General features: G+C 44.3%; 2 protein-coding genes across 8 annotated transcripts; one reads left to right on the forward strand and one right to left on the reverse strand.

Moving 5' to 3' along the window:
- Positions 1-121: 121 nt before the first annotated feature.
- TEN1 (TEN1 subunit of CST complex) lies at positions 122-5,773 on the reverse strand. Of its 5 annotated transcripts, none has more exons than XM_055724106.1 (4): positions 5,470-5,773; positions 2,619-2,720; positions 2,340-2,497; positions 122-1,033 (listed from the first exon to the last, which is right to left on the reverse strand). In XM_055724106.1, the coding sequence occupies exons 2-4, from the start codon at positions 2,702-2,704 to the stop codon at positions 897-899; spliced, it is 381 nt and encodes a 126-aa protein (XP_055580081.1). In that variant the 5' UTR covers positions 2,705-2,720; positions 5,470-5,773; the 3' UTR covers positions 122-896. The 5 variants fall into 5 exon arrangements, with proteins under 5 accessions (XP_055580081.1, XP_055580080.1, XP_014142194.2 ...); XM_055724105.1 differs by lacking the exon at positions 5,470-5,773 and adding an exon at positions 4,699-4,718; XM_014286719.3 differs by lacking the exon at positions 5,470-5,773 and adding an exon at positions 4,520-4,692.
- Positions 4,762-25,625, forward strand: ACOX1 (acyl-CoA oxidase 1). Of its 3 annotated transcripts, none has more exons than XM_055724066.1 (14): positions 4,762-4,950; positions 5,971-6,130; positions 14,924-15,084; positions 16,858-16,965; positions 17,479-17,598; positions 18,735-18,850; positions 19,045-19,214; positions 19,544-19,706; positions 20,420-20,610; positions 20,855-21,034; positions 21,669-21,774; positions 21,858-22,001; positions 22,871-23,077; positions 24,083-25,625. In XM_055724066.1, exons 1-14 carry the CDS (start codon positions 4,833-4,835, stop codon positions 24,131-24,133), a joined length of 1,995 nt encoding a protein of 664 aa, XP_055580041.1. In that variant the 5' UTR covers positions 4,762-4,832; the 3' UTR covers positions 24,134-25,625. The 3 variants fall into 3 exon arrangements, with proteins under 3 accessions (XP_055580041.1, XP_055580045.1, XP_055580048.1); XM_055724070.1 differs by lacking the exon at positions 14,924-15,084 and adding an exon at positions 11,887-12,047 and having other exon boundaries at positions 4,763-4,950; XM_055724073.1 differs by lacking the exon at positions 4,762-4,950 and adding an exon at positions 11,887-12,047 and having other exon boundaries at positions 5,991-6,130.
- The last annotated feature ends 861 nt before the right edge of the window (positions 25,626-26,486 follow it).

The raw sequence follows: 26,486 nt of genomic DNA on the forward strand, positions 1-26,486 counted from the left end.
TAGGAGAAGGTAGAAAATTGCATTTTGCTAAATTTTCTCACATCACCCATGGGTTTCTGCAGGGCCTAATGCATTTGCCTTAGCAAGAAAGAGGGTTTTAATCAATAAAAGACAGGCTGCCTTCTCTTTTAATCTTTATTTAGGAAAATAGCAATCAAAACCTTTAGATGCTTTTAAAAATAGCTATTTGAGGTCTCCTAAACTTAGTTGTGTCAAGGAAGAAAGTAAAGTGGTGGTTCTCAGGGCACTGCAAATATTTATTTTAGACCTAACGTCAATCCCCTCCCTTAAGACACCAGTTCCTGGAAACCCGAAGAGGCAGTTGCTACTGAAAATAGTGACTCCTCATTATTGTTGTTTCTTTGTTGGTCAGTTCAGGTATTTGTTTTGCCAGGAACATTCCTGTGTGGCAGCTGAGTCATGGTGACCAAACACATGCACTCATGCACCCACAGCCACGCAGGACCAACGAACTTTGCACTAATGCCCTTTACCTCCGACCTGCCAACAGCCTGGTAACCCACTGTGCTTTGGCAGTGCATGTGGGGTGTGAGCTGTTTAACTTGAGATTCAGAGACTTCTTCTGACATGTCCAAGCCTTGCACTGCAAAAGGACCATAACTCAAGTGCCCCCTTTTCCTTAAGCACCCTTTTAAACAAACATGAAACCTACTTCCCAAAGCTTATTTTCAGTAATGACCCCTGGCATGAACAGACAACCCACAGTCACATGCTGACTCACAGTCTTCAAGTGTTTCCCTGCTTGGTGACTTGACTTTGCTATTTGCCACAACAAAAAGCAGTACATTGCAAACCCACCTTCCAAATTTACTTTTAACACATTTGTTGCAAATGGCAGCGCAAGGACCAGTGTATGGCTGGTCTCAGAGCTGCTGTCAGGATGTCCTGTTTTCCGTCTGCTCCTGTCTCTCGTTGAAGTATTTCCTCTGCTCCTGTATGGCTTGTTCCAGCAAGGGTACATTCATCCCTTCCACGCAGGTCAATATTCGTGCCTTTACCACAGGACCCTCACCTGGGAATATAAACAGGAAGTTTCTGTAGAAAAACGAACCAGATGGAGCAGCTCGGAGGCAAAGAAAGAGGTTCCCTCAGGCAGCATGTGGCTTCAGCTGGCCAAATAACCATAGCCTGAGAACTTGCAGGAGACCGGACCAGCCGCGTGCCTCCACCGATGCAAGCAGCATGCCCAGGAGCAGGTTAATTCAGTGATGTGCTTTCCCTCTGCGCTGTTGGCTACAAAATGCTGGTGGCTGACACTGGGCTCTCCTTGCTCTGGGGTACGCTGAGCCCTGGACATGTTGGTGCCAGTGCCTGCCATGCAGCATCCGTCTGCTTCGCAGCTGGACAAAGTTTGGTTTTCACTGTCTAAAAAGCATCAGGGATGGGTCTAAGCTCAAGAAGAGGACAGAACAAAGCTGGGCTTAGAAGAGGCTCAACATTGACTATAACCAACAAGTCATCAGTGGCATTCAAATGGTAACATGCAGCTGTGCAAAAGGGGCCAAACCTTGGTGACACAGCCACCATCTCAGCCTGCTCCCCTTCTACCCCTACAAAATGGGGCCAACTCACTCCTAAGCGGTGACCAAAATAACATGCCTTTCTAAAGAAACGTTGCAGCAGTGGCTTAGCAGATCACTCATCACATGCCACGTGCAGTGTGAGTTTCCACATGCCACCAAGGATTTCAATGCCACGAATGCGACTGCTCGTTATCAGGTGTGGCCAAGAAAACATGTGGGATTTGCTTCACAAACTCACTGCCCGGCCCAGATCAACTCCCCACGCAAAGCACCGTGCAACCAGAGTAACGCTTAGGGCACCCCAGGAAAGGACAACAGGGTGCCCTACATGACAGAGCCTGCCTGCATTCCTCACGCCCCGTGTCTGAGGGCAAGGATATAATTAGAGCCTTTCAAGGATGGCAAAGACCAACCCAGCCAGCTCACAATGACGTATTACTGCAATCAGCCATGTTTGGAGCACAGATGATGTGGTGGCTGGCAGTGATGCCAGAGGGCATTAGCACAGGTTTCACAAGCTCAGTGATGCTGCTAAGGCACTGCCTATTTCTAATGAAATCTGTGCTAGAGTACCAGATTTTCACCAAGATATGGGGGGCTCTTCTCATGGTCATCAGGGAGAGACAGGCTGCTGAATCACGCACTCATGTGACCGGAGGCAGCTGCAGGAGATGAGCCTGCCTTGGCCAAAGCTGACCTCAAGTGACAGCATGTCTCACCATGCACCCAGGGAGCCAGGAAGGAGCGGACGGACCATGAACAGCAGCAAAGGGCACTGGTTCTCAGAGCATTTACCTTCCCTGTGTTCAGTCTCTCCTAGGACCATGTAGCAAGATCCTGGCTGGGCTTGGAATGGCTCCACAAACCTGGTGTCGACACAGACGTGGTAGTGAGCTGAGCTATGCTGAGCAGTGAGAATGGCTTCGGACCGGGCCAGGTCGTAGCAGTGTAACCTGGGAACGATCGATTTGGGAAGCTCAGCAGTGCAGAGGTACAACAATTACAGACAAAAGGAGGGGGATAAGCCAGTGAAGGAAAGTCCTGGCCTGCAGGGAGAGCAGGGTACCTTCTCACCTGCCAAATGTCCTCAGCGCCTCCCCCTCTGGGACTGAGCTGTTGATCTCCCATGGGAAGTAATAGACAGCAGCACTTGGCAGCATCTCACACAAACTGGGCCTGCAGTAAAGCAAAAGATCTAAGTTCATGTCACTCTAGTACCTGATATAGATACAAGGTGACACTGTCCCAAAACTCCTTCCCTGCCCAGAGCTCCCCATCCAGGGGGCTGCAGCAGCTTCACAGCTTCCTTGCTGCGTCCTGTTTGCAGCTCAGTGCACGTACCAAGCCCCAGGCATCATGGCATAAAGAGGGGCTACCTTCCCCCACAATTCAGCATGAACAGCAACAGGCAGCCCACCAAAACATCCAGGTCCTCCCCACAGGTCTCCCCCAGGCTATGGGTGGGTTGAGAAAGGTTAAGGAAGTGGGGGAAAATGGTGATTGAGAACTTCAGAAAGTGTGAGGGACCAAGATGCAGGAATAGACCCAGGTGCTGGCGTAATGGGGTACCATGCAGAAAGATTGAAGGCATGACCCTCAGTCTGTTCTCATTCTGCAGGACAGGAAATTCTGGCAGTGTGTGATCCTGAAGCTGGAGAACAATTACTTGGACACATGCCAGCCTGGTTTCATCAGTACTTTAGTAGGGTTTAGAAGATGAATGATGAGGAGTGTGATGAGTGAGAATGATCTGGCCCAAGATAAGACTCAAGTGGGATGTCCTGGAGCTACAGCAGTGGAGCAGGGCTGGCACAAGCAGGCCAGCCACAATGCAAAGCACACAGAAAAGCAGGAATGCAGAGCAGCTTTGGCAAGATTTTAATTCTGCCCAGCCAGTGCTGTAGCCAGGCTGTTGGATGTGCCCAGAAGTGGTTTCTTTTGGCATCATTTTCCTCTCCGATTTCCCTTGCAGGTTGCCTGTGTTTGGCATGTTTCCATGTTCCATTTACTGCTTTTCTCTCTGGTTTCTTGCCCTGCTGAGGGGGGACAGCAAGAGCTGCACAATGGCCCTGGCAGAGATCCCTGCAATACAGACTAGTGGGGCCACCCCAGCAGGTTTGAAGACCACCAATATTGATTATGCAGCAGTGGGGACATGCTGCGCTGCAACCCTGTGGCTTTAACACTTGGTGCCATTGCTCAGGGGGTTGCAACCTTGCAAAATGCCCCACCGCAGTCCCATGGAGGACTGTTGTGAGAGGCCACTGAAACCAGGGTGATCCTGGCTCACCCTGGGCTCTGCACATGCCCGAACTCTGGGTTTAGCTGCCCCATGTTCCCACACAAGGCTGTGCACACCCAGGGTGGGCTGTGAAACCCCTCTGGCAGGGTTCCTACCAGTAGCAACAGAGGTGGAAATCCAGCTCTGTGCACGCTGCCGCTCCCTGCATCTCTACCCCACCTAACCCAGATTTAAAAAACAGGTTCAATTCTGCACCTCCCGAACAGGGCAAAGGCCACCCTGCATCACTCGAGTTTTGCTCCTGAATCACACTGTGCAGCAGGATGGGATCAGCCAGGAATGCAAGGTGCTCAGTGTGTATTTATTGCATTTTTTAACGCGTGCCCAACCCCAACTGCAATACAGTATGTGCCCACTTAATGTGCTATTTAATGCATGTGCAACGTCAACTGCAGCATGTTACATATGCATTTAAGGCACACTTGGCGCCATGTGCCTCTTACATGCGGATTTAGCGCACTATCTAATGCAGCATGCTATAGGGATGTTTAATGAACTATTTAATGAACCATTAAATGCCTGGCTGCCGACACAGCATGTCATGTACACTCTCAATGCGCAACTTACCGCACAACTTAAGGCACGCCAGGGCCCAAACGCAGCCCGTTAACGGGCACTACTTAATGCGCGCCCCCTGCACCGCACCACACGCCTGCTCGGTAGTTTCACGCACCATCGAATGCAGCTCAGCCTCAACGGCCAAACGCTGCGCGCGCGCCCCCGTGCAGCCGGCACCCCCCTGCAGCGCGTTACGTGCATCCGGGTGCGGGGTTAAGGCAGGCGGAGGGGCAGCCCGGTGCCTGCCTGGAAGCACGGCACGGCCCCGAAGCCCCGGCACGGCCCGCTGCTCACCGCTCCGCTGCCGCTCCCCGCGGCGGTCACGTGGCCGGAGCGCGGCGGCGCGGTGCGTGACGTCACGCGGGGGCGTGGCGGGGCCGAGGCCGGGGCCGGGGCCGAGCGGAGCCGCAGCCGCCGCTACCGCCGCGATGATGGTGATGAACGCGGACCTGCGGAGGGAGCGCGCCGCCGCCACCTTCCAGCCCGAGCTGCTCACCCACATCCTGGACGGCGGCGCCGAACGTACCCGCCGCCGCAAGGAGATCGGTGAGGCAGGGCCCGGGCTGTGCCGCCGCCACTCCCGGCCCGGTGCCCCTCGCTGAGGGGAGCGGGGCCGGGCCGGGCTGGGGGCGCTGTGAGACGAGGCCCGAGGGGGAGTCTCCAGGGAGGGGCGGGAGGAGGTTTGGGGGGGGGGCGTGGGGAGGAGCCTTTGGGGAGAGGGGAGACTCCGGGGGGGGGGGGGGGGGGGCGGTGAGGGGAGGGTGTGCAGGAGAGGGGCCGCCTTGCGGAAGGGGGTTTGTCTGATGGGTCAGAGCAGGAGCAGGGTTGTGTCCCTGGACCCCCCGCCTCCCCATCCCAGAGAGGATTTGGGGTGGCCCTGGTAGAGCTGTGTCCTCTTCCTCCTCACGTCCACCTTCCTCCAGAGGGTAAGGGGCAGCTGCCCACGGGCATTTCTCTTTGGCCCCCTCCCCTCCTTTTTGCTTCCTACTACACTCCTGCCCAGCAGTACAAATGTGACCTGTTTCTCACCCACCTCTACCATGAAATGTCACATTAATGAAATACCTCCATCCTCTTCCTCTTCCTTTTCCGGGCCCACGCTGGCGTGGGACTGTCAGAGGCTGGTGTGTGTGCTGAAGAGGGGACGCGGGAAGTCTGCAGCCTCTGGGCACTTCGGTTTGTAGTTGGCGTAGTGGGAATGATCGCTGTGCCCTTCTGCAAGGACTTCTGCGGGCATCAGAGTCCACGAGGCGGTCTGATCCCGCACTGACGATGGCTGAGGCTTTGACATTGTTATTGAGAGGCCTGAAGGTCTTACAGCAGCGAATTGACCTCCAGAGTGCTCCAAACTTAAAATGTGGGTTATGTGTGGCAGGGGAGAGTGCTCTGTTGCTAGAGTCCCTCTTGACAAAAGCGTGAGACTCTTTTCTGACTTCATTAATTTTTAATTTTCTGTTCTTGTACCTTAAAGTACAGCAAGTGAAATGTTGAATCGTTTTGCACCCCACAGTCTGTTGAGGTCTGTGGAAACTGAGTTTGTTTTCCTCTTCTGTTCTGTGTCCCCAGAGGCCTTAGTTATTAATGACCCTGACTTCCAGCATGAGGATTTGAACTTCCTGTCCCGGAGCCAGCGCTATGAACAAGCCATCAGGAAGAGCTCTCTGATGGTGATGAAGTTAAGAGAATATGGAATTGCAGATCCAGAGGAGATCTACTGGTTTAAAAGGTACCGAGCTGGTAGTTTGCTTCTTGTATGTACTTTGATCGTCACCAAGGCCATTAGAGTTGTACTTTTCCCCTGTGCTTGCTGCCCAAAGGGAGCTCAAGACCTGGATGAAAGCCCACTGAAGTCTTGGCTTCAGTGAATTTCAGATGAAACCCTGATTTCCTGAATTTTGTTTTCCTAGATTTATTACTAGAAATGCACCATTAACAGTTGCACCCTTTTTATTATATATTGGTGCAGAAAGTAAAAAAATGAGCCCTTAGTCTGATTATTTTTTTCCCAAAAAGGAGCAAAAAATAGGCCCAAATATTTTGAATCTGGACAGATCTGGTGAGGTTGCAGCTTCTAATGAAATCTCTTAAAGCTGATTACTTCACTTTGCACTTAGACCTAATGAAGTTGCATTACAGACATACTTGAAAATGTTCCAAGATAGCTTATAAATTCTTGTTTACAACTATCTGTCTTGTCTCCCTCCTCCAAGCTCCTGGTACTGTAGTGGTTCCCTTTGACCTTAGAGGTTTTTTGTTGTTTTTGACCTTTTGTTTATCTGATAGTATTACCCTGGGACTGAGTTAATAAAAATGTTTTTACATCTGAGTTTCATTCCTTCCAGCTTGCAGGGAACTTAGTTCCTGACTGAATGTATTTTTCCCCTTAGTTTTACTAAACTCATTCTGATGTAATCAAACAGAAACTGCTTAACAAAGAGATTGCCCAGCTCTAGAAATCTGGACGTAGCACCATGGATATATCCTCTGGCATATTAAATGAACATTGCATGTTAAATAATGCACTGGTAGAATCACAAACCCCCCTCTTGACTGGATTTGTAGAAAAGCTGTCATTGCCCTCAGGGTATGAGTATTGGAACTTAGCTGAAATCATCTTGTCTGCTGTAGTTTTAATTTTAAAGAAATTGGTCTACCTTACTTCCACAAGAACTTTCATGACACAGGTTAATGTAAATGATCATCCAAATACTGGCATCAGTGGACAGGGATAACAAGAAAAAAGTTCAGTGTCTGGATGAGATGATTCAGATACTGCACGGTAGAAGTTAATAATTAATTTTTCCTGCACAAAGATTATTGGAGGTGACGGGGAAGTTTCTTCAGTTATTTTGATGGAGAAAATTCCGAGAAGCCTATCCACTGTACCAGCTGTCAAATTCAACAAAGTTTGCAACGTAAATGCTGTCTTTTGGTTGTATTACTGACAACATTTTATGAAAACAGGACTTTTCTGAAGCAGTCAAATGATAGAATCTAGTTTTGTTTTTCCAGAAGCTCATTTGGGAGTCAGCAATTCTTAACTTTAAATGGATGAAAGCTCAGTATTTCACGTAGATACCAAATAACACATTACATCTGATGTGATATGGGTAGTAGGTGACTAGTCAGAATTTATGATCCAGAATCAACTGAAACAATGAGGAAGGCTTACTTTTTTTCAGGAGTCAATTCTAATTGCAGACATTCAGGATTTCAGAAGATAATTGCAGTTGCTGTAAATTGACTGTATCTTCCAGTGTCTTCTGTAATAACATGTAGAATGAAAAGCAGTGCAGATACTTCTTACCTACAAGTGAAGCTTGTTTGCTGTAAGAACTATATGCTGTTAATATTCTAGATTTGGATTCTTAACTATAATACCTGGTGTTTGCAAGGGAGGATACTGGCTGACTGCTTCTTAATAAATGGCAGAAATGAAATTATTATTTTTTCATCCTTTGATTTAATTTATGTTTTAACGCCTGTCCCCACTTTCTCACCTGAGTGTCAAAATTTTTTTTAAGCTTAGTGAACTCCACCTGACTTGCAAAATTAAGTTTATTTCTGTCACGTATCCAAACATGCTAATTGGCGCTAACTAGAAGGGACTTCATTTGTGTAGAAGGTGACTTGGAGAAACTCCATTTGGGCCTATTTGTTTTTCCAAACTGGAAAACTGAATGGATGTGGTGTTGTGACGTGCCTTGAATGAAGTTTATGAAATAGATTGAAGTCCTTCGTTCAGATGTCAAGTTGTATTTATTGTGATTGACCATCGGATCTTTTATGTTTGGAAGCTCAAGGTATTTTGCCAATAATCCCTCATGCCTTGTGATTATCCCCAAACAATGGATATTATGTAATATCCATTACATATGGAATTTTTGATTTAGTTGTTTTCCTGTAGCTTTTGTATACTACCAGAAGTTCACTAAGTAGCTTTGTATCATGACTGATACATGACTTTATAGTTTAATTTATGAATGGATGAGGAGAAATGCTTCAGCTGCCCTGGAGATAGCTTAAACATTTGTTGCTGCTGTGACACGTCAAAAAATGTTCCTCCTTTCTGTTTCCACAAGGGCTTTGTGGAACTCCAAAGCATAAGAGGATCTGTTAAATATGTTTAGAAGCCATTTTAATTGCTTCTCATCTAGGCAGTTTTTTCTGTGTCTTAACATCTGTCAACACTGTGGCTGCTGCTGTGACTACAGCTTTTGAAGGCCCGCAGCCTTAAAGTGCCAGTATTTAAGATTTCTTTTACAGTCTTAACTGCAGCAAAATGTAAGTCAGCATGAAAATGGGAAATTGTTCTGATGTGTAATGCTACACAGCTCTTTGAAGAGAGCAATCCAGTCAGTTTTAATTCACCTTCAAGTTTAAGTAACCTTCGCTGAGGAAAATGGGATTAAATGAAGAAATGAAAAACAGTTGGGAGAAACTTGGTCATAGAAGAAGAGAAGATCCGAGAGCTGCAAGTCAACAGATGGTTCCTGTGTTCATAAGCATTGCATGAACGTGCACTTTACCTGTGAGAATTTGTCTTCTCATTTTTGACACTAAAGTTAGGACCTGCATTAGCTTTCAGCAAATCACACCAGGAAAACTGTTGTAGGGGTCCTACTAGCCACCGCTAAAACCATTAGGAGTGGATGACTCTAACTTGGTTTTTTTTATACAAATACTATGGTAGTAAACTTTTCTAACCGTTAGCTCTGAAGTCCAGTAAGCACAGGTCAGACACACCTCCTGCTCCTTCTCCACTGAGGTGACCCTTCATGCTCTTCCTTGAGAGAGTTACCTCAAGAACCACAAAAAAGTAGAAAAGCTTGCTTGCAGATTTTGCTTTAAAGTAAATGACCCTATTCTGTGACCCAGTTTTGCAAAGACATTCTCAGGCTGCAGTTGTTCATTTAGCTTCGGAGTCTTTCTGAAAACAGACTTTGCTCCTGCTGTGCACCGTTTGTTGATAGATATGCTATCAAACCCATCTGTCAAATGCAAGTGCCTTGTACTATGTGGGTAGCATTGGTTGCTGTGAAGCCTGGAAAGATCTGTATTGCCAAAGTAGCTTACCACTACACAACTACTATACAACCTTCTCCTGTAAGTGCATTTGGATCTGCAGCCCTCCTCTTGACTCGCTGATTACTGTAGCAAGCCTGACTTCAGACCAACAAGGCGGTCATTGGTCGTAGATCGAGCAACTAGTGCTGGCTGCAGCTAGGCACTTCCAGTTGTGATGGAGCAAAATACTTCAACAGTTACACAACGCAGCCTTTGGAGAACAAGCTGTATAGGTAGTGGGAAATGCCAAGCGGGAATGTAGAAATTGGGAGGGGAAGGAGTAAGAGTTTGGAGAAAGAAAACCTGTTGTTCCTCCCTTCACAGCTAGTACCTCTTCTGTTTGCCCTGTGTCATGAGGGAAACAGGATTCTCTCTCATTGTCATTCAAGTGGGGAAAAGGCATGTTGAGAAAGTCCCAATCATTCAGTGTGGAGTATGCAGAGCTGAAAAGTTTCTGCTGTAAATTAGCTGGGTTTCAGTTCTGCTTTCAACTTTGTTAATGCAAGAAGCTGTTAAAATGCTGCATGTTTAGTCAGTGAAATAGTATGCCCTTCTGACCCAGGGATGGATGTTAAAGTTTCTGCCTGCAAAATGTCTGTCTTCTTGCTCCTGTCAGAGAAGTGCTAGTTAAGCACAAAATATCTGGCAGTTACGATTAAACTTACTGATAGGCAGTGAAAGTTGCTGGTGTGACCTCTAAGAAGGTTATTTTTTTTTTTCTGGAGAATTACCTTCAAAGAAGCAGTATCTGACCTGATTTTTCTGACAGCAAAGCATGTGCCTGCACCTTTTTAACAAGTTCTTTCATTGGCTTCTCAAAATATGCAAAGAACTGTTCAAGCTCTTCGCAAGCTGCCCTGAAACAGTGTATTTCAAACTCGGCTCTCATTTTCTCCCTGTCAGTTTGTCCTTTTTTGGCCCAAGGAGTAGATGCACAGTAATTGTGTTGTAGGCAGTAAGCAAGTAAAGGGTGCTGCTGTTGCTATATGGGTCCTGGCCTGAAAGAATAACCCACATAGGAAACCTCAACAATGCTGAAAAACATTCCGTCTCACTGTCCTTGTAGCATTTTTAGGCCCTTGATCACCCTCGTAACTTCAGCTTTGAAAACGTGTGCTGCTGTAGGCAATAGAATATGCTCTGGTAAGAGAAATGTCTACCTCAACTCTAGAGAACTCTAGACACTGTACCTGCACTGACACCAGCTTAAAGTACAGTTAATAAATTAATCACCAGCATTAGATTACTTGATCACAATAGTTTTGGTTCTGGAAAAATCCATGGCTCAGTCAGTCTTGTCCATTTAAAAACTGTTCCATTTAAAGTAAGTGTCTTCAACGAGCAGTTCAGTGCTGCTGAAGAAGCTTTGCCCTGCTTTCTCTCACCCGAAGACTGAATTTCACAGTTTGTATAGGGAGATGGTTTTGAGTTACTAATTATTTACTCCCCGCTCCAAAGCACTCATTTCAGGCATGGTGTAAAATGCCAGTCACAAATACTGCTGGAATTTGACAAACTATATGCATAGCACGTGCTATGCTGCAGATCTGTGTTGGCAACACACTCTTAAATGTGCCCCCAGAGCAGGTATTAATACCTCGAGAGGGAAGGATGTATTTCCCTTGTAGGTATCTTGGGTAGGTGGGAGAGATCTTGTATGTAGGTATTTGTGCAGAGCGCTCCTTTTCTCCTCATCCATCTTCAGAGTTTGGATGGAGTAAGTGTTCATTTACAGTAGATTAAAGACGGAAAAACTGTTCAGACTGCAGTGTTGAAGGGAAGATGCTGTCATTTACTACATGGCTTTTACACAGTGAAACTTTCTAGCATGTTTGTGTTATGGAGCTTTTTTTAATTGGGAATGTGCTTTGCCTGCCATTGTGGCTACTAAATTTCGTAGAGCTCTCTCTTATGAAATAACTTCTGTTTGGATGAGGCACACCTAAAATGTCTGATTCTTCTTCCATTCCCTCCAGCACTAGCCTGTAACAGTAATTTTCATTGAGGGGTGAGGTCCTGATCTTGCAACTGATAGAAGCAGCTACAGGGAATACAGAGATCTTTGGAAAAGCACTTGGTTACCAAAGAAGCCATTTCCTTCTCAATACGCTGTGCTTCTAGCTAATAGTGGTCTAGTTCTAGGTTGCCAGCAGCAGTGGGATTTATTCCCACTGAGCCTGAGAGATGGAGAAGAAAATTGGTTTTCATGTCTTCAGTTTTATGTTCCCCACGAATCTTTGTATTTCCCCATTAGCATTGCTCCTGATGCCTCCATGTTTGGAGGTTGCCTGTAGGACAAAAAAAGGTTGAAAAAGCAAAGAGATTATTTGTCTTGTGCTACAGTTGGAGAAAAGCCTTTCAGGATCACAGTAACAGTAAGACTGAGATCCAGATCCCTCTATTTCTCTCCTGTAGAACATGCTTGGGCAATTTTCCTGAACCTTTCAGTCTCCACTTCAGCATGTTTCAAAAAACCTTAGAGATCCAAGCGACTGATGCTCAGAAGGAGAAATGGCTGCCCCTGGTCCATGGAGTCAAGATCATTGGCACCTACGCTCAAACCGAAGTGGGACATGGTTAGTTCCCTTCAGGGATCAACGGGTAACCTCTTTTCTGCAACTCCAGTTTGTAAATTGGTGATGCTCCCTAGGTAAATCTAAAAGGGGGAAGGTAAAATAGTTCCGTTAACCATTGATCTTTCGTGCCTTGTAGCCAGACAGCTGCTACATTTTGCATCTCAACGATCACAGAGTTAGTTTTGATCTTTTCCAGAATGCACCTCTTAGCTGATCACTGATTTTGTAGTTGCTTACCGTTGTTTTAGGGTGAGGAGGTTGTTCCAAGCCCTGGGAGTCTGAATTTCACTTGAATTGGTTGGAACACGTCAGTCAACAGTACTGTGGTTTTTATTTTTGCTTGAATTCGGGGCATGTGTATTTCAGAGTTCTTAGTGCATGACTGGCCTTTATAAATATACCTTTAGATGCAATGTAGCATGGTGAGGTTGTGCTTTTTTGTTCTTGAAAGTAAGGTATGCTTTGCCCCAAGCGCTTTTCTTCCAGATGCTACTCCACTGCGGCTATACAACTTTATGGAAAGATCTTGGTTTCAAAGAAGAAAAACATCTTATTCCTACTGCTGGCGAAAACTACTTTCTCTTCTTCAAATGGAAGAATATTTAATGTGTCAGAAAAGTCTTTTAGCCCAGAACTTGGAATCATGGCTGTTAAATACCAGCGAGAATAGTTTAACAAACCAAAGGCTTCGGTGCTTGTGCTGGCATCTGAACTCGGAAAACATGATATGTACAAGTCTGGACACTTGCAAAAGTTAGATGGTGATGCCAGTCGCCTAGCTGTTCAGTTGCAGCTACTCACGGTAGCTGAAATGCTTGTAGAAGATGCAATGGAGGACACCCTGTCATCTGTTCTGCTTGGGAGAGGCGGAGTGAGCAAACCTAGCTCGAGACACGACTGGATGGCAACAATAAATAAATGCCTACTGACCTCACTTGATTTTTCACACCAACTTCTTTAAATCAGACACACATCCACACCAACTTGGTATTTCACATTAGATCAGTGCACTTTCTTGCTTGGTGATGGCCTGGTTTGCTTATAGTTCTTGTGTCACTTGATGGTAAAATTAGTATTTTGACACTTAATAGAACAAATATGGTGGTAGTATGGTAAAATGAATGTACTTACCGTGCTGAATAGTTAAAATGCAACTGTTTGGCATTCCTGCTGTGAATACTGAGTGTCCAACTACTTCATCAGTAAAGCTTCTGCAGTAATTGTCACTGAGCTCTGCTTAATTTAATCCTGATGTTTAGAAACTGCTGATGGGGAAACAGACGTCTGGATTACTGAATTGAGTCCTAGCCGGAATGGGTAGTTACTCAGTTTTATCTTAGCGAGTACCTACTTGAGAGCCTGTGTTGATTTTAACCTATTTCATAGTGATTAAGTCTCTCAAAAAATATAAAAGAAAGAAAAAGCACAAATAGCACAGGGATGAAAAGGAAACAAAAAGGAGTAGTGGAAATACTGTACTGTTTCTACTTAGTTTGTAGCTACAGTTAGTAAATAAGGATTTTCTTTCAGTCTTTGACTGTCAGCTGTGTGCTTCCCACCAGGACTAACTCACTTAAAAGCTGGTGTTCCTGATAACCCATTAGCCCCCTGGTGAGCTTGGTCACTGTTCGGTCAAAAAGCTTAGAAAACATTGCTACTGGGTTTATTAGACGGTTGAATTTATTTGTAGGTGCCTGAGAATATCGGAGAAGAGAATTGCCGTTCTTAGGAAGCTCTAGGGATAGAGCTAGTTCATATGAGCGTGTTTAGAGGTAACACAAGAATGCACTCTTCTTCGATAGGAATGCCAGCTGAGTTTGAGCTAAGCTCAGATCAGTGTGCTTTCCATAATGTATATCTCATTTAAATATATATATTTCTGTTAAAGACCAATTACAGTATTTCATATATAAATGGGCCAGATGAACAACCTTTGTACAGAAGGTACTGATCTTCAGTCTATATTCCTGCTATATTAATGCTCCAAAGCTATCAATATTTAAAGATTTAATAAGCATTTAATTCTTTATATCAGAATCTAAGAGAGCACTTGGCTACTTAACCGTGATGTTTGGCAGCACTCAGAGGAGTGGTTCTAATAAAACAAGTTTAATTGGAGAGACTTTGTACTGTTGATTTACAAGCTGAAAATTTTTGGCTTTCTTGCCAAGTTTTTATGTTCACAGCTTTGACTTACACATGCAGAGCACTGTCCTTTTAAGAGAGCTTTTAAAAAATAACAGAAGTTGAGTTGGAATGTAATATATGCTAGTTGTGTCTGATCTTTAATTAAAGAAAAAATGTACTATATAGTACAGACAGTTTCAAAAAAATAAAGTTTGGTGAAAACCTAGCTCATTCAGTTGGGTAAACTGGGACTTCTGTCGGGTTCTGCCCTCAAACCATGAGGGGGAAAAAAAGAAGTGAACTTTGTATCTTTGGGTGAAGGCTCGCTTCTGCCAGCCAGATCACATCTTCAGCAAACTGACAGTCTGACTCAGCCCATTTAACTTAGGGATGCTCTGGTTTCCAAACCATAGTGAAGGTCTAGGCTGTATTTTGGTTTGGATTAATACATTTTTTATCAGTCATGGTGCATCAAAAATATGAGAATGTTGCAAATACGTTTTATGTATGATTAGAAAGAAATGTGTTGCAGCATGTTTATTTCAAAGTGTAATTTCTTATTATTCAGGCTTGAGAAAAGGACAGTGCTCTGGCTTTCTAAAATACACTTGCTGAATTCTGATTTACACGTGAATCATTTTTATTTTTTTTCTTTTTGTCTCTTCCTAAATCTCCACCATGAATCCTCATGCTTGCTTCCCTCCCATAATGTTCCCTTCACACTCCCATCCCATGACACTTCTTCACAGCTTTGTTCATCGTGGACGGCCTGAACCTCTGGACCTTCATCTGGGCATGTTCCTCCCCACACTTCTCACCCAGGCAACCCCAGAGCAGCAGGATCGCTTCTTCATGCCTGCCTGGAACCTGGAGATCATTGGCACTTATGCCCAGACTGAAATGGGCCATGGTACAGTACATTCACTAAATGCTATTGCTAAGAATGGCTTTGTGTACAAAGGATTCCCCTGCCTGGGAAAAATGGTGTGTGTTTACCCCACAGTCTCTACACGTGCAGCTGTGGCTCTAACGAGAAGTGGACTGTCTCTGAAATTTTTAATAGATCATTACGCCATGTGCTGCTTGCCCTTTTTTTTCTTTTCCTCCTATGGGAGAGTTTGATGCCTGTAGTTCTATATGTGAGCACACTGGGTGCTCCTCTTGTGCCATTCAAACCCGTATAGATTTTGCATATGGCTATGGTGATGTCAGTTTGATGACATCTGTTCATTTCTACACTTACCATTCTTTCCAGTGTGGTTTCTGCTTTGCTGTACTTAATGTTCGGTGTGAAGACAAAAGGACAGAGCTTTAAAGTACTGAAAGAAATGCCAAAAAAAGTAAGAGTTGCTTGTCACCTTGGGACTGACCTTGGATCAGAGAACACGTGGATGATGTGGTTCCAATGCTCGTGTTTTGTGGGAAGCTTTATTTTATTTCTTTATCCCTCCAGATTTTTAGTTCACTGCCGTATGTTCTTTGTAATTGGACCATGAAATGTGGGGTTTTTTTAATTCTTTGTCGCAAGTAGATTTTGTTGCTGTTCCTTTGCTTTCAAGCTTTGAAATGGATTTTGATAACTCTGGCAGTATTGTGATTGCAACACTTTTAATCCAAGTTTCAAAGGGAGGATATTATGCCTTGGAAAACTTTAATTTTGACATCTGAGAGTTGCAGATGAGAACTATTTTCAAAAAATGAGCAGGATTCACCTTTGTGCTGAAGTGAAATATAGAGACTGTATGAAGCATAAAGTAACTGCAAGTCTGTGGAGAATCTCTTGCAGCTAGTGAGGTTTGAAGATCCTCTGCCAGCAGTGTAAGTCTGTGTTAAGCTGCCTGTGGAAGTCTACCATTAACTCCATTCTTTGGAAATGCGGTTGCATCAAGGGGATATCGTTTTTCATGTTGAAGCTCTTGTGTAGAGTCACTGGCTCTGTTTTGTTCTGGCAGTCCACCCTACAGGATTGTTCACAGCTTGTCTCACTCAAGCAAGTAGGCCTGGTGATTTTTTTATTCTTTTTTTTTACCGCATGCAGGGACAATACCACTGTTCAGGCAGGCGTGTGAGAAGTAAAGAGTTGGGGGCAGAAGAGAGACTGTTGCTGGAATTGTTACCTTCATTTTTTTGCAGTTTCTTCATCTACCTGCATCAGTACCCTAGCATATGCATACCTTGCTGTCTTGGAGCTATGGATGATTTCATTTGGGAGAAACTGCTCCATCAAGGTGGAGAATGTAGGCCTGATGAGGGAATGAAGAGATGGTGGGCACTACTTATTTCATCTTGTGGCTGAAAAGTGTATGATTTTTATTTTGCAATTTAATCAGATTGCAATTTTAGTGAAATCCAGGTGAGCATGTTTTTGTGGACCTTTTAACTGAGAAAGGACTTTTAGTGTGTCATAGCAAAAAGGTGTCAGATCAGAGGTGCTTGGAAAACTGCTCTTAGACCACTGGGGAAAAAATGTAACATTTTCTGAGAATTGGCTTCAGGTCTCAGAACATGGTCTGACTCTCACTTGTTCTTCCTTAATTGGTTGATATTTAGTCCTTTATATAGCCTAAAAGCAAAGTTAAAATTTTCTACATTACTACTGTACAACTTTCCGTTGTCTAGTTCTGTGCTTGTCTCTGTTCTGTGACTGACTTTCTGCCAAAACAATGTGTTTGCTTGTTTTCAGGAACTCATCTTCGGGGTCTAGAAACTACAGCTACTTATGACCCTGCTACCCAGGAATTCATCCTCAACAGCCCCACTGTGACCTCCATTAAGTGGTGGCCAGGTGGACGTAAGTGCATCACCGTGTGTCTAAATCTGGAAGATGTGCAGAAAAACGGAGGGAGGTGATGTCATGTGGATTATATTTACAGAATGATGTCTGAAAGTTCATCCAAAGAGCTGGCTGAAAGGCAGTTACTCTTGCACAAGTGACAAATTTATCAGAGCCTACTAAAACTTTGGGTTATCTGTGCTCTGAGTTGTTTCTCAGAATCATTTGCGCTGTATGGATTTGGCATAATTCTTGTTGGGTTGTATCAAAATCCTTGTACTTCCTTTGGCTTCACCGGCAGGTTTGCCAAGGACTTGGTATCGTATAGGCAAGAGAATCATATTGTGCAGTTTCTGTTGACTCGAGCAACACAGTTTGTAGAATTCGGATGAACTCTCAGTGTTGTAAATCTGGTTTTCTAGCGCATGATGTGGTTAAGGTAATCTCAAATCCTGCTCTAAGGAAGGAGACTGTGTATATATGTTTGACTTTGATGGGTTTTTTTCCTTCTGACTCTCACTCCTTTTGCAGTTGGAAAGACGTCGAACCATGCCATTGTTCTGGCTCAGCTCTACACTCAGGGCCAGTGCAAAGGGCTGCATGCCTTCATTGTTCCCATACGGCAGCTGGGCACCCATGAACCTTTGCCAGGTAAAAATGAATGTTATAGGTTTAGCACTCATGAAATATGTTAGATCTGTTTCTCTGAAACTATATATAGAGCTGCATATGTCTTGTTAATGTACATGGCTTATTTCACTAGCTGATTTGAGTGAGTAGTTGCAGGTTACAGGGCTTAAAAGGAGTCTTTTCTTATGACTGAACTACCACTAAATGATCTTTAATGTCATACTTTCAATGTGAGGGTTAGTTTGAGATTTGATTTTGTCCCTAGTGTTCCCCAGCTATGCGTTCTATGAGGCAGCACGTCCTGCTTTCAGAAAAGGAGAGAATACCTTTCATCATCATCTGGCTAGAAGTGAGCTGGATGATCTTTAGAGACAACTTCCCCAGGGACTGGATAGTAGGACTGCTTGTAAATTAGGAAGATCCCCATGTTCTGATGTCCTCTTGTGGTGGTTTAACCTGGTAAGCAGCTAAACACCACACAGCCCTTTGCCCACTCCCCCCACGGTATAGGGGAGAGAATCAGAAAAACCATAAAACTCATGGGTTGAGATAAAGGCAGTTTAACAGGACAGAAAAGGAAGGAAAGATAACAGGAGAATACACAAAACAAGCAGGGCATGGTGCAGTTGCGCACCACCTGCTGACTGATGCCCAGCCGGTCCCCAAGTGGCAGGCTGCCATCTCCCAGCCAGTTCCCCCCAGTTTTATTGTTCAGCATGATGTCATATGGTATGGCATATCCCTTTGGCCAGTTTGGGTCAGCTGTCCCAGCTGTGTCCCCTCCCAGCTTCTTGTTACCCCTAGCCTCCTCGCTGGCAGGGCAGTACGAAAAGCTGAAAGGTCCTTAACTTGGACTTTAGTCCAAGTTAACTAACTTTAGTTGTGCTCGGCAACAACTAAAACATCAGTGTGTTATCACTATTATTCTCACCCTAAATCCAAAACGCAGCACTAAACCAGCTACTGGGAAGAAATTCTATCCCAGCCGAAACCAGGTTACCGCTTTTCTATCAAGGAGACTAAGGTCCTCGTTAGCTGTTACTCCTAACAGTGCCAGGACTTGCTAGAAAACTAATAATCTCCTTATTGGAGAAGGCCTGAATCTTGTGTGGTGTTTAGTTCCTATTTTTTAATGCAAGTGGCTTTATGTGTGGCAGGTATTACAGTGGGTGACATTGGGCCAAAATTTGGTTATGATGAAATGGATAATGGCTACCTGAAAATGGACAACTTCAGAATTCCTCGGGAAAACATGCTGATGAAATATGCCCAGGTAAAGCAGTGAATTTCAGCATATGCTATTAAAAATGGCCACTTCAAATCTCTTTTGTGGTTGAATAGTGTACCAGAAAGATTGTAGCTTGCTTGTAAGTGCTACCTGGTGAGTTTAGAACTTGATAAGTGAACATGTGACAGGGAGGAAACTTTAAAAATCAACAGGCTGTTATTTTTTTCTTTTTTTGGTAGGTTGAACCAGATGGCACCTATGTGAAACCACTGAGTGACAAGCTAACCTATGGGACCATGGTGTTCATCCGATCTCTCATTGTAGGCGATTCAGCTCGCTCCCTGTCCCGGGCTTGCACCATTGCCATCCGCTATAGTGCAGTGAGACACCAGTCTGAGCTAAAGGCAGGGTAAGCGCAGTGAAATAAAAGAGCAACCGTAAGTGCTGAGGGAAAATTCTCAAATACTGGAGGGAAGAAGGACTGTGATTGATGTTGTTTGCTTTGGCACTTGATAGTTTCGAAAGACTTTCATCCGGGGGGGTGAATAATCTTTTGGGTTTTTGACTGCCAAAATGTCTTCCCTCTGCCAGAGGCTTTTTCTGTGTGGTCTTAGATAGACGGGCTTGAGACGGATGCGGCTTGTACTATCCAAGTGGAGAACCTCCTTAAAGCAGAATAGGACTTGTGCAGCAGTTTGCCACCCACTGGCGTGCTAATTCATCTGTATTTTGCTTTAGGGAACCAGAACCCCAGATCCTGGATTATCAGACCCAACAATACAAACTCTTTCCCCTCCTGGCAACAGCATATGCTTTTCATTTTGTGGGAGCCTACATAAAAGACACCTATCATCGGATTAGTGGAGACATCAATGAAGGGGATCTGAGTGAGCTGCCAGAGGTACTGTGTCCTCTGGAAATCAGAGGGGTGTTTGTTGATTTTGTGTAAGGACTCATTATAGCATGAAGAAAAGGCATCAGGCCTGTTCGGCGTTCAGTCACGAGACATCTTTGTACTTTTTTAAGATGCAGAGATCCCAAGCCCGGTATGTGCTGGTGATTTTACTTTTTTATTTGCACTATTCATTTAGCAGCCCTTTGTGAAAAATAGTGAGAAAGCTACTGTGAATATATTTTTTAAAAAGGTGACTTTCCAGAAATGATGGCATATCACTTGGGACTGGAGTTAAAACTGGTCTTACGCTTGTGTTGTAGCTTCTTGATTGTTCTTCCAAGTGACTGGGGTAGAACTGGTTTGTTGATCAAAGGTGTCGGTACTATACTGAAGGGTTAGGTTTTTAAAGTGGTAGTTTTCAGTTCGAGATTCTGTCTGAGAACCTGATGTGACAATAGGCAATTGAAAAGAGTCTTGTACATATAACGCATAGAGACAGAAAGGATGGGGTACTACAAGCCTTTACACGTACAGAGGTTTTCATATAAATAGTTTGGTGCAGGGGAAGGTTCGTAGAAGAAAAACAAGGCCCTGTGGGATGGTGGAAGGATGATGTCGACTCTGCTTTGTTCTGGGAGCTGCAGTACTTAGCCTGTACGTGTGTGAGCTAAGAATGGGAAATAAAAAAAATCTAAACTGGCTTTGCTTTTCTCCATCAGCTCCATGCGCTGACAGCAGGGCTGAAGGCGTTCACTTCCTGGACTGCCAATGCTGGCATCGAGGAGTGTCGGATGGCGTGTGGTGGGCACGGCTACTCTCGCTGCAGCGGCATTCCTGACATCTATGTCACATTCACCCCGTCTTGCACCTACGAGGGAGAAAACACAGTGATGATGCTGCAGACAGCTAGGTATGGTAGCTTCTGTCCAGAGATATTCTTGCCTTGGCATTATGGTCTTTGTAGCTAAGCGATGAGCAGAAGAGTATCCCATATTAGCATGAAACTGGTGTCTCATGTTTGTCTCTTGCCCTGTTTTGGACAGAAAAGTATATGCCTACAACTGTTCTTCGCTAGTCCGACCCTAGGTGAGATGACTTCTCTCTGTTCAAGCGACTCATGCATTAGAGTTGCTATTTGTTGTCTCTGTTTTCAGATTCCTTGTCAAAAGCTACACCCAGGTTAGCTCTGGGCAGCGGGTTGCTGGCATGGTGTCCTACCTTAACGATCTCTCCAGGCAACGCATTCAGCCACAGCACGTGGCTGCTAGGGCTGTGACAGTACGGATCAACGATCCAGTCAGCTTGGTGGAGGCCTACAAAGCACGTGCTGCCCGGTGAGTTCACGCTTACCAGACTGAGTCAAGCAATGGTAACGTTATGTGTTTTGGGAGATGGTAGTGGCGTGCTGCCCTGTAACGTTAGATTCTTGGGGTGTGGTTTGCAAAGCTTTGCTCCATGTGTTGCTTCCGAGAAGTGACACACTTTACCAGATTGGGGTCAGTCCTAAGTGCTGTGAGGTTACAGGAGGCTACATAGAGCCTATGCATAGCCTAGTTAATCTACTGTCTGCTCCATTTTGAAATATCTTTTTCTAATTTACATGTAAAGTATATTAGAGCATACAAATACCAGTATTATTCAAACTGCTCAGACATCTGTCTGGAGAGAAACAATATTAAAACGTGTTGTGAAGGAAGTGTGAGAGCAGAACAGATGCCTACATGTAAGTATTCTAGCACCACATACCTGCTGCCAAGTGTTGTCTCACCCCTCTGTAGCTGTGTTCTAGCTGCAGCAGTGATGATAGGTGCTTCAGAGCCACAATTCTCACTCCAAGCGTGTATTCAGTCATGGCACATGACCTCTGAGTTCTTCTGATATGTTAAACTGAAATTCATATGAATTCAGTGTACGTAATCTAGTTACTGTAGCGTTACTGCATAATCTGGTTTTCTTACTTAAAAATAGGCTTGTAGAAGCTGCAGCAAAGAATTTGCAAGCTGAACTGAACCACAGGAAGAGCAAGGAGGATGCCTGGAACAGAACTTCTGTTGACCTTGTGCGAGCATCTGAGGTCAGTGATGTGCCCGATAAATGTGCTGTAAGACCTTCTCATCTCCTCATGAAACTGATTCACCTGCCTTTTGTTTCTCGTAGGCACACTGCCACTACGTGATAGTGAAGCTTTTCACAGCAAAGCTGGCTGAGATCAGTAATGCAGCTGTCCGTGCTGTCCTGACCGAGCTGTGTCTCCTGTATGCACTGTACGGGATCAGTAAGAACACAGGGGATTTCTTGCAGGTTGGTGTCCTACTCCAACACCGTAAATCTCTAGAGCCAGAGTCATTGTTTACAAAGATGCTTTAAATGCAAAGCAGCAGGAATGCTTCGGTGTAAGGTCTCAACTGTTGACTTCCAGAAGGCCGTTAGCAGGTCTGATGGAAGGCTCTTAGCAAGTTTCCCTTGTGATCTGCCAGAAGCAGAGTTGGATGATAAATGGTAACATGGCATCTGTCTAGGTTAGCTTCTGTGTTTTCCAGTTGGTGACTAGGTGTTGTATGTTAAAAAAAAAAAAAAGAGTTAATAAAGGAGATAACATATTAGGCATGCACCAAGAGCTGTATGCATTTTTAAGTTAGTGCACAAAAGGGAGATAAATGTTAACCCATATTTCAGTGAATGGGTTTAGATTGTCAGGTATTATTTTTCTTCTCTTCATTCTGTCAGTTTGAGAATGTATTTGTGCAGCAGTGTTTTATTTTGTCTTCAGGCAGACACGGTATGTTTTGTCTTCCCCCTTCCCTCTTTGCTGCATACCAAAAAGTTCCCTGAAACTAGAAGAATTTAATATACACGTGTCCATATTCTTCAAGAAAATTTGCCACTAAAGTTAGTATACAGGACCCTAAAGAATGAGTCTCCCTTCAAAGATTAAATAGCTGGGCAGTATGGTGGGCTATGCTGGGCATCTCCTTTTGCTTGTACACTTGTAGCAAATTGCTCATTTTGTTACTTAGTGCTTAGAAAAAAACCCCAACAACCAAGAAACTAGTGTTTTATGAACTGCTGCATTTTAGTGTGTGGGAAGGCTGATGACCTATGTTAAGCCGTAGGGGAAGGTTCCTGTGACTTGTGTATTCTTCTGATAATTTCTTCCCCCTCTCCCCAAGGCGGGTATCTTGACCGATACCCAAATTACTCAAGTGAACCAGCGTGTGAAAGAGCTCTTGGCTATAATCCGTCCCAATGCAGTAGCACTGGTAGACTCCTTTGACTTTCATGATGTTCATCTTGGATCTGTGCTTGGCCGGTATGATGGGAATGTCTACGAGAACATGTTTGAGTGGGCAAAGAAATCCCCACTTAACAAAACAGAGGTAAAGAAACCTTACTTCTGCTTAGGTCACATGTGTCCAGAGAAATAACTTAATTTAGGGTTGTTAATTTTGATCCAGTGATGTCAGCAGGTAATTGATGAAGGGGGGAGAAGAATCACTAGTGGTAATGGACCAGAACTAGCAACCTACTTCTGCTTCTCTGCTTTCAGCGTACTTTCTTTAGTTACTCTCCCATGTGTACCTCACATCCATCCCTGCGGGATACTTCTGAGTTTCTCAGTTGAGGGAGGAAATCATACACTCCCTAGAGAAACAACTGAATGATCTCATCGAGTTTAAAAGCAGTTTTCACTTGCTGTTAATTCCGCTTAGTGACAGTAGCTGTGAAAGCCTTACCTGTTTTCTGGTAAATCTGCCAGTGTGTTCAGGCAGTAGTAGTGACTGGAGAAGAAAATAAATTGCTCCCGTGTGGTACTTAAGTGTCAGGTGTTGCATATCTGTCCTAAGGCTGTAGCTGCAGCTGAGCTAATAAAGTAAACTGAACTGAGAAAAGTTGGTGTCCCTTTTCCATCAGCTGAAACAGAACTTTAAATCCTGTCTCAGTGGCCTTTACTGCCTTTATTTGACTGACACAGACTATCTCCTGCGATGGGCTGCCAGAGACTGCATCTGTAGTTAGATCCCACCAGAACTTACTCATTTTTTTTATACTTCCGAAGTCAGTGGGACTTAGGAGCTTCATTACAGTCCCCTTAGGAGACCTTGACCAGTTTTGTTTTAATTAAAATGCCAAATAATTGTCTGTATGGGTATAAGAAACCCTGCATTCTTTTCTTACAAGAAAGGTAGTGGAGAGGGGCTTATATTCTCATGCTTTGTGTCATATAGACATGCAAATACAGGAGTTAGCTGGCTGTTCTTAGATCTCCAAAGTGCCCCTGATTCACATTTCCGTGGTGTAAAAACAAACTGCAAGATGTGAAGAGCTAAACTGTTTTAAAGATCAGGCCTGACTGTCTTAACCACTGTCTTGTCCTCTTACAGGTTCATGAGTCTTTCCACAAACACCTGAAGCCGATGCAAGCCAAGCTGTGAAGCCTGCTGGTTTTTTTTAAAATGCACACTTTTCCTGACCTGAAAACTGGGTGGTTTTGTCCTTTCTTCAGGCACCTAAATCAAACCTTTCAAATCCTGGTAGCTGTAGGACAGTGGATAATTGTAGCCTTTCTTTCCACTTTTATAAATGGAGGAGGTATTTGGGGAGAGTGTATAGGAACTGATGCCTGTTTTTAAAGTGCAATTATAATGGTAAAATTAACCTTTTAATAATCTAAGAAAGCTTTATGGATTCATACAAGGATTGCTTTTGTGAAGCTGCTAACTAGAGAGAAGTTACTGTCAGCTGGAAAGGTAGCAGGATTTTACTACTAAGTAGTTAACAGCCCTCAGGCAATAGCTTCTAATAAGCAGTTATGTCCTCCCTCCAAAAAGCATCAATGTCTTGATTTATTTTAAGACTAGCACCGCCTCTCTCCTTGTTTGGCAAATATTTATGCGATCTAAAGCCTCCTGCACAGTTTTGTGCACGTGAGTCTGCATGTGGCACTACTTTCCTGATGTAACTGGGAAGTAAATATGCATCCTTCTCTGGAGCTCTGCTTCATTCATCTCTCCAGATGTGTTTTCTAATACATCCTCCTTTCACTGCCCTGCAGAAACTCCTGACTGTGTGCCGTCTCCAGCGCTGGCACCTTACTCTTTGTTGATAGGAACATAGTAATGCTGCTCTGAGGAAAAAAACAAGTAGTAATAATCAGCTGGGTGCTGGTAATAGATGTTCTGCCCTTCTTTTAACTATTAGTATTTTCGTAGCACTATCTCAAAGCACTTTACAAATGTTACTTTAGGGTGATTTGATGTGAAAAACCACGTGTAGTGGTAGAAACTGCAAATTTGACCTGGAATGACGAAGCCAGTATTTAGGGGCAGAAATCAGTTCACCAAGGTCCTTGGGTCTTCAGATTATCCTGGGATGTTCCTCTGTTTTTTAAAGGCATTCTTCAAGAAAATGACAATCCCAAGTGAAATGTCCAGACTTTTTTTCCTACCCATGCATTTCCAAGGAGCTTTCTCTGATTCACTTAATTTTGGTTTTATATTGACTTGGGACTTGCACAGTGCTGCCTGGATTTAACAGGTGAAAGATTTAGCTTTTAACCTCCTGATGCCCAGTGAAATCTGCAGCTACAACTACAAATCATTGCTGGTGGTTTGTTGTTTGGTTTTTTTTTTTTTGCAACTTTGTCCAGTAACAATAAAACCTCTCTTAGCAACAGATAAGAGCAGCTTGAGCTTAAAATGGTAAAAAGCTTCAGCATGAATCCAAATCCTGCAGTTCTGAGGCAGTATCAGAGAAGCTGGTTTTCTGACAGCTTTTATTATTCAACTGTTAGTCTCTAATTTTTGGATCAGTTTTCATGGATGAGTTTTTCCTGGCACTAACAATGATCAGACACAATGTTTGTCTCCACGTGCAGTAGCTGAACAGAAAGAAATGTTTAATTTCAAATAAAATAATCAAACTTGCCTTTTGGCTACTGAGTTTTTCAGGTCAAGTGGAAGCACACCAAAGGAGGCAAAGGGCTAGGGCCTGGCCTTTCGTTTATTCAGTAGGGCAGACTGCTGACCTGGGCAGGGATGATGGAGGAGCAGGTTAAAAATATGTTAATGAGAACAGTACTAGCTAAATGTACAGATTTAATAAATTACAAAAAAATGTGTTTTCGGACAAAATGTCTCTCTTTCATGCGTTGCCTTCAGTGGATCTCATTTAAAGTCACGGGTGAAGTAGAATGTGCAGAAGACCTTAGTTGGATTTTATTTGTCTTATTTCCACTCCGACGTTTCTGGCTTTGCTCTGCAGTGGGCTGGGGCAGCCGGCCCAGTCCAACAGTTACCCTTGCCTCCGCTGCTGCTCACGACCAAGGCAGAAATTAAACTGGCAGAGAGCGGAGCGCTCTGTGGCATGTTGCTTGGTATTATTATGGCTCATAGGCAGGCAAAACCAGATCACTGCCGGCAGCGAAGATTTAAAAATGGTGTTTGGCAGCGGAAGCTTTAATTCATAGAAGGTCTTTCTTTAAGAAATGGTTTCCCCCTGTTTTTTTGGAGTTGGTAGTGATATAACAGCACGTGCTGTGCTTCCTTGCTGTTGGTGAGGGTATTGTACGCGTTTTGTCGTCTTACTGCTGTTGGGGGGTGAGGTGATACCTGAATGCCAGCGTCTGGTGTGACTTGCAGCGTCTGATGGTCAGCAGAGTTTTAAACGCTGTCAAATGGCCCCGCGTCCTCGCTGGGACTCATCGGTTTTGGACAAAATGTTGGTACCATTTCCACAAGTGTTGAGCCTCTTCTGCTCGAGTGTTGGTGATTTTGGTGTCGGGTCATG

This window comes from Falco cherrug, chromosome 1 (assembly GCF_023634085.1).
Source record: "Falco cherrug isolate bFalChe1 chromosome 1, bFalChe1.pri, whole genome shotgun sequence".
NCBI lineage: Eukaryota > Metazoa > Chordata > Aves > Falconiformes > Falconidae > Falco > Falco cherrug.

Coding starts and splice junctions, on each gene's coding strand:
- TEN1 (XM_014286719.3), bottom strand. CDS start 4,605: ATGCACGTAACGCGCTGCAGGGGGGTGCCGGCTGCACGGGGGCGCGCG. Junction 2,498..2,618: donor GCGCTGAGGACATTTGGCAG/GTGAGAAGGTAC, acceptor GATCGTTCCCAG/GTTACACTGCTACGACCTGG. Junction 1,034..2,339: donor AGAGACTGAACACAGGGAAG/GTAAATGCTCTG, acceptor TTATATTCCCAG/GTGAGGGTCCTGTGGTAAAG.
- ACOX1 (XM_055724066.1), top strand. CDS start 4,833: ATGATGGTGATGAACGCGGACCTGCGGAGGGAGCGCGCCGCCGCCACC. Junction 15,085..16,857: donor CCAGACTGAAATGGGCCATG/GTACAGTACATT, acceptor GCTTGTTTTCAG/GAACTCATCTTCGGGGTCTA. Junction 17,599..18,734: donor CACCCATGAACCTTTGCCAG/GTAAAAATGAAT, acceptor TATGTGTGGCAG/GTATTACAGTGGGTGACATT.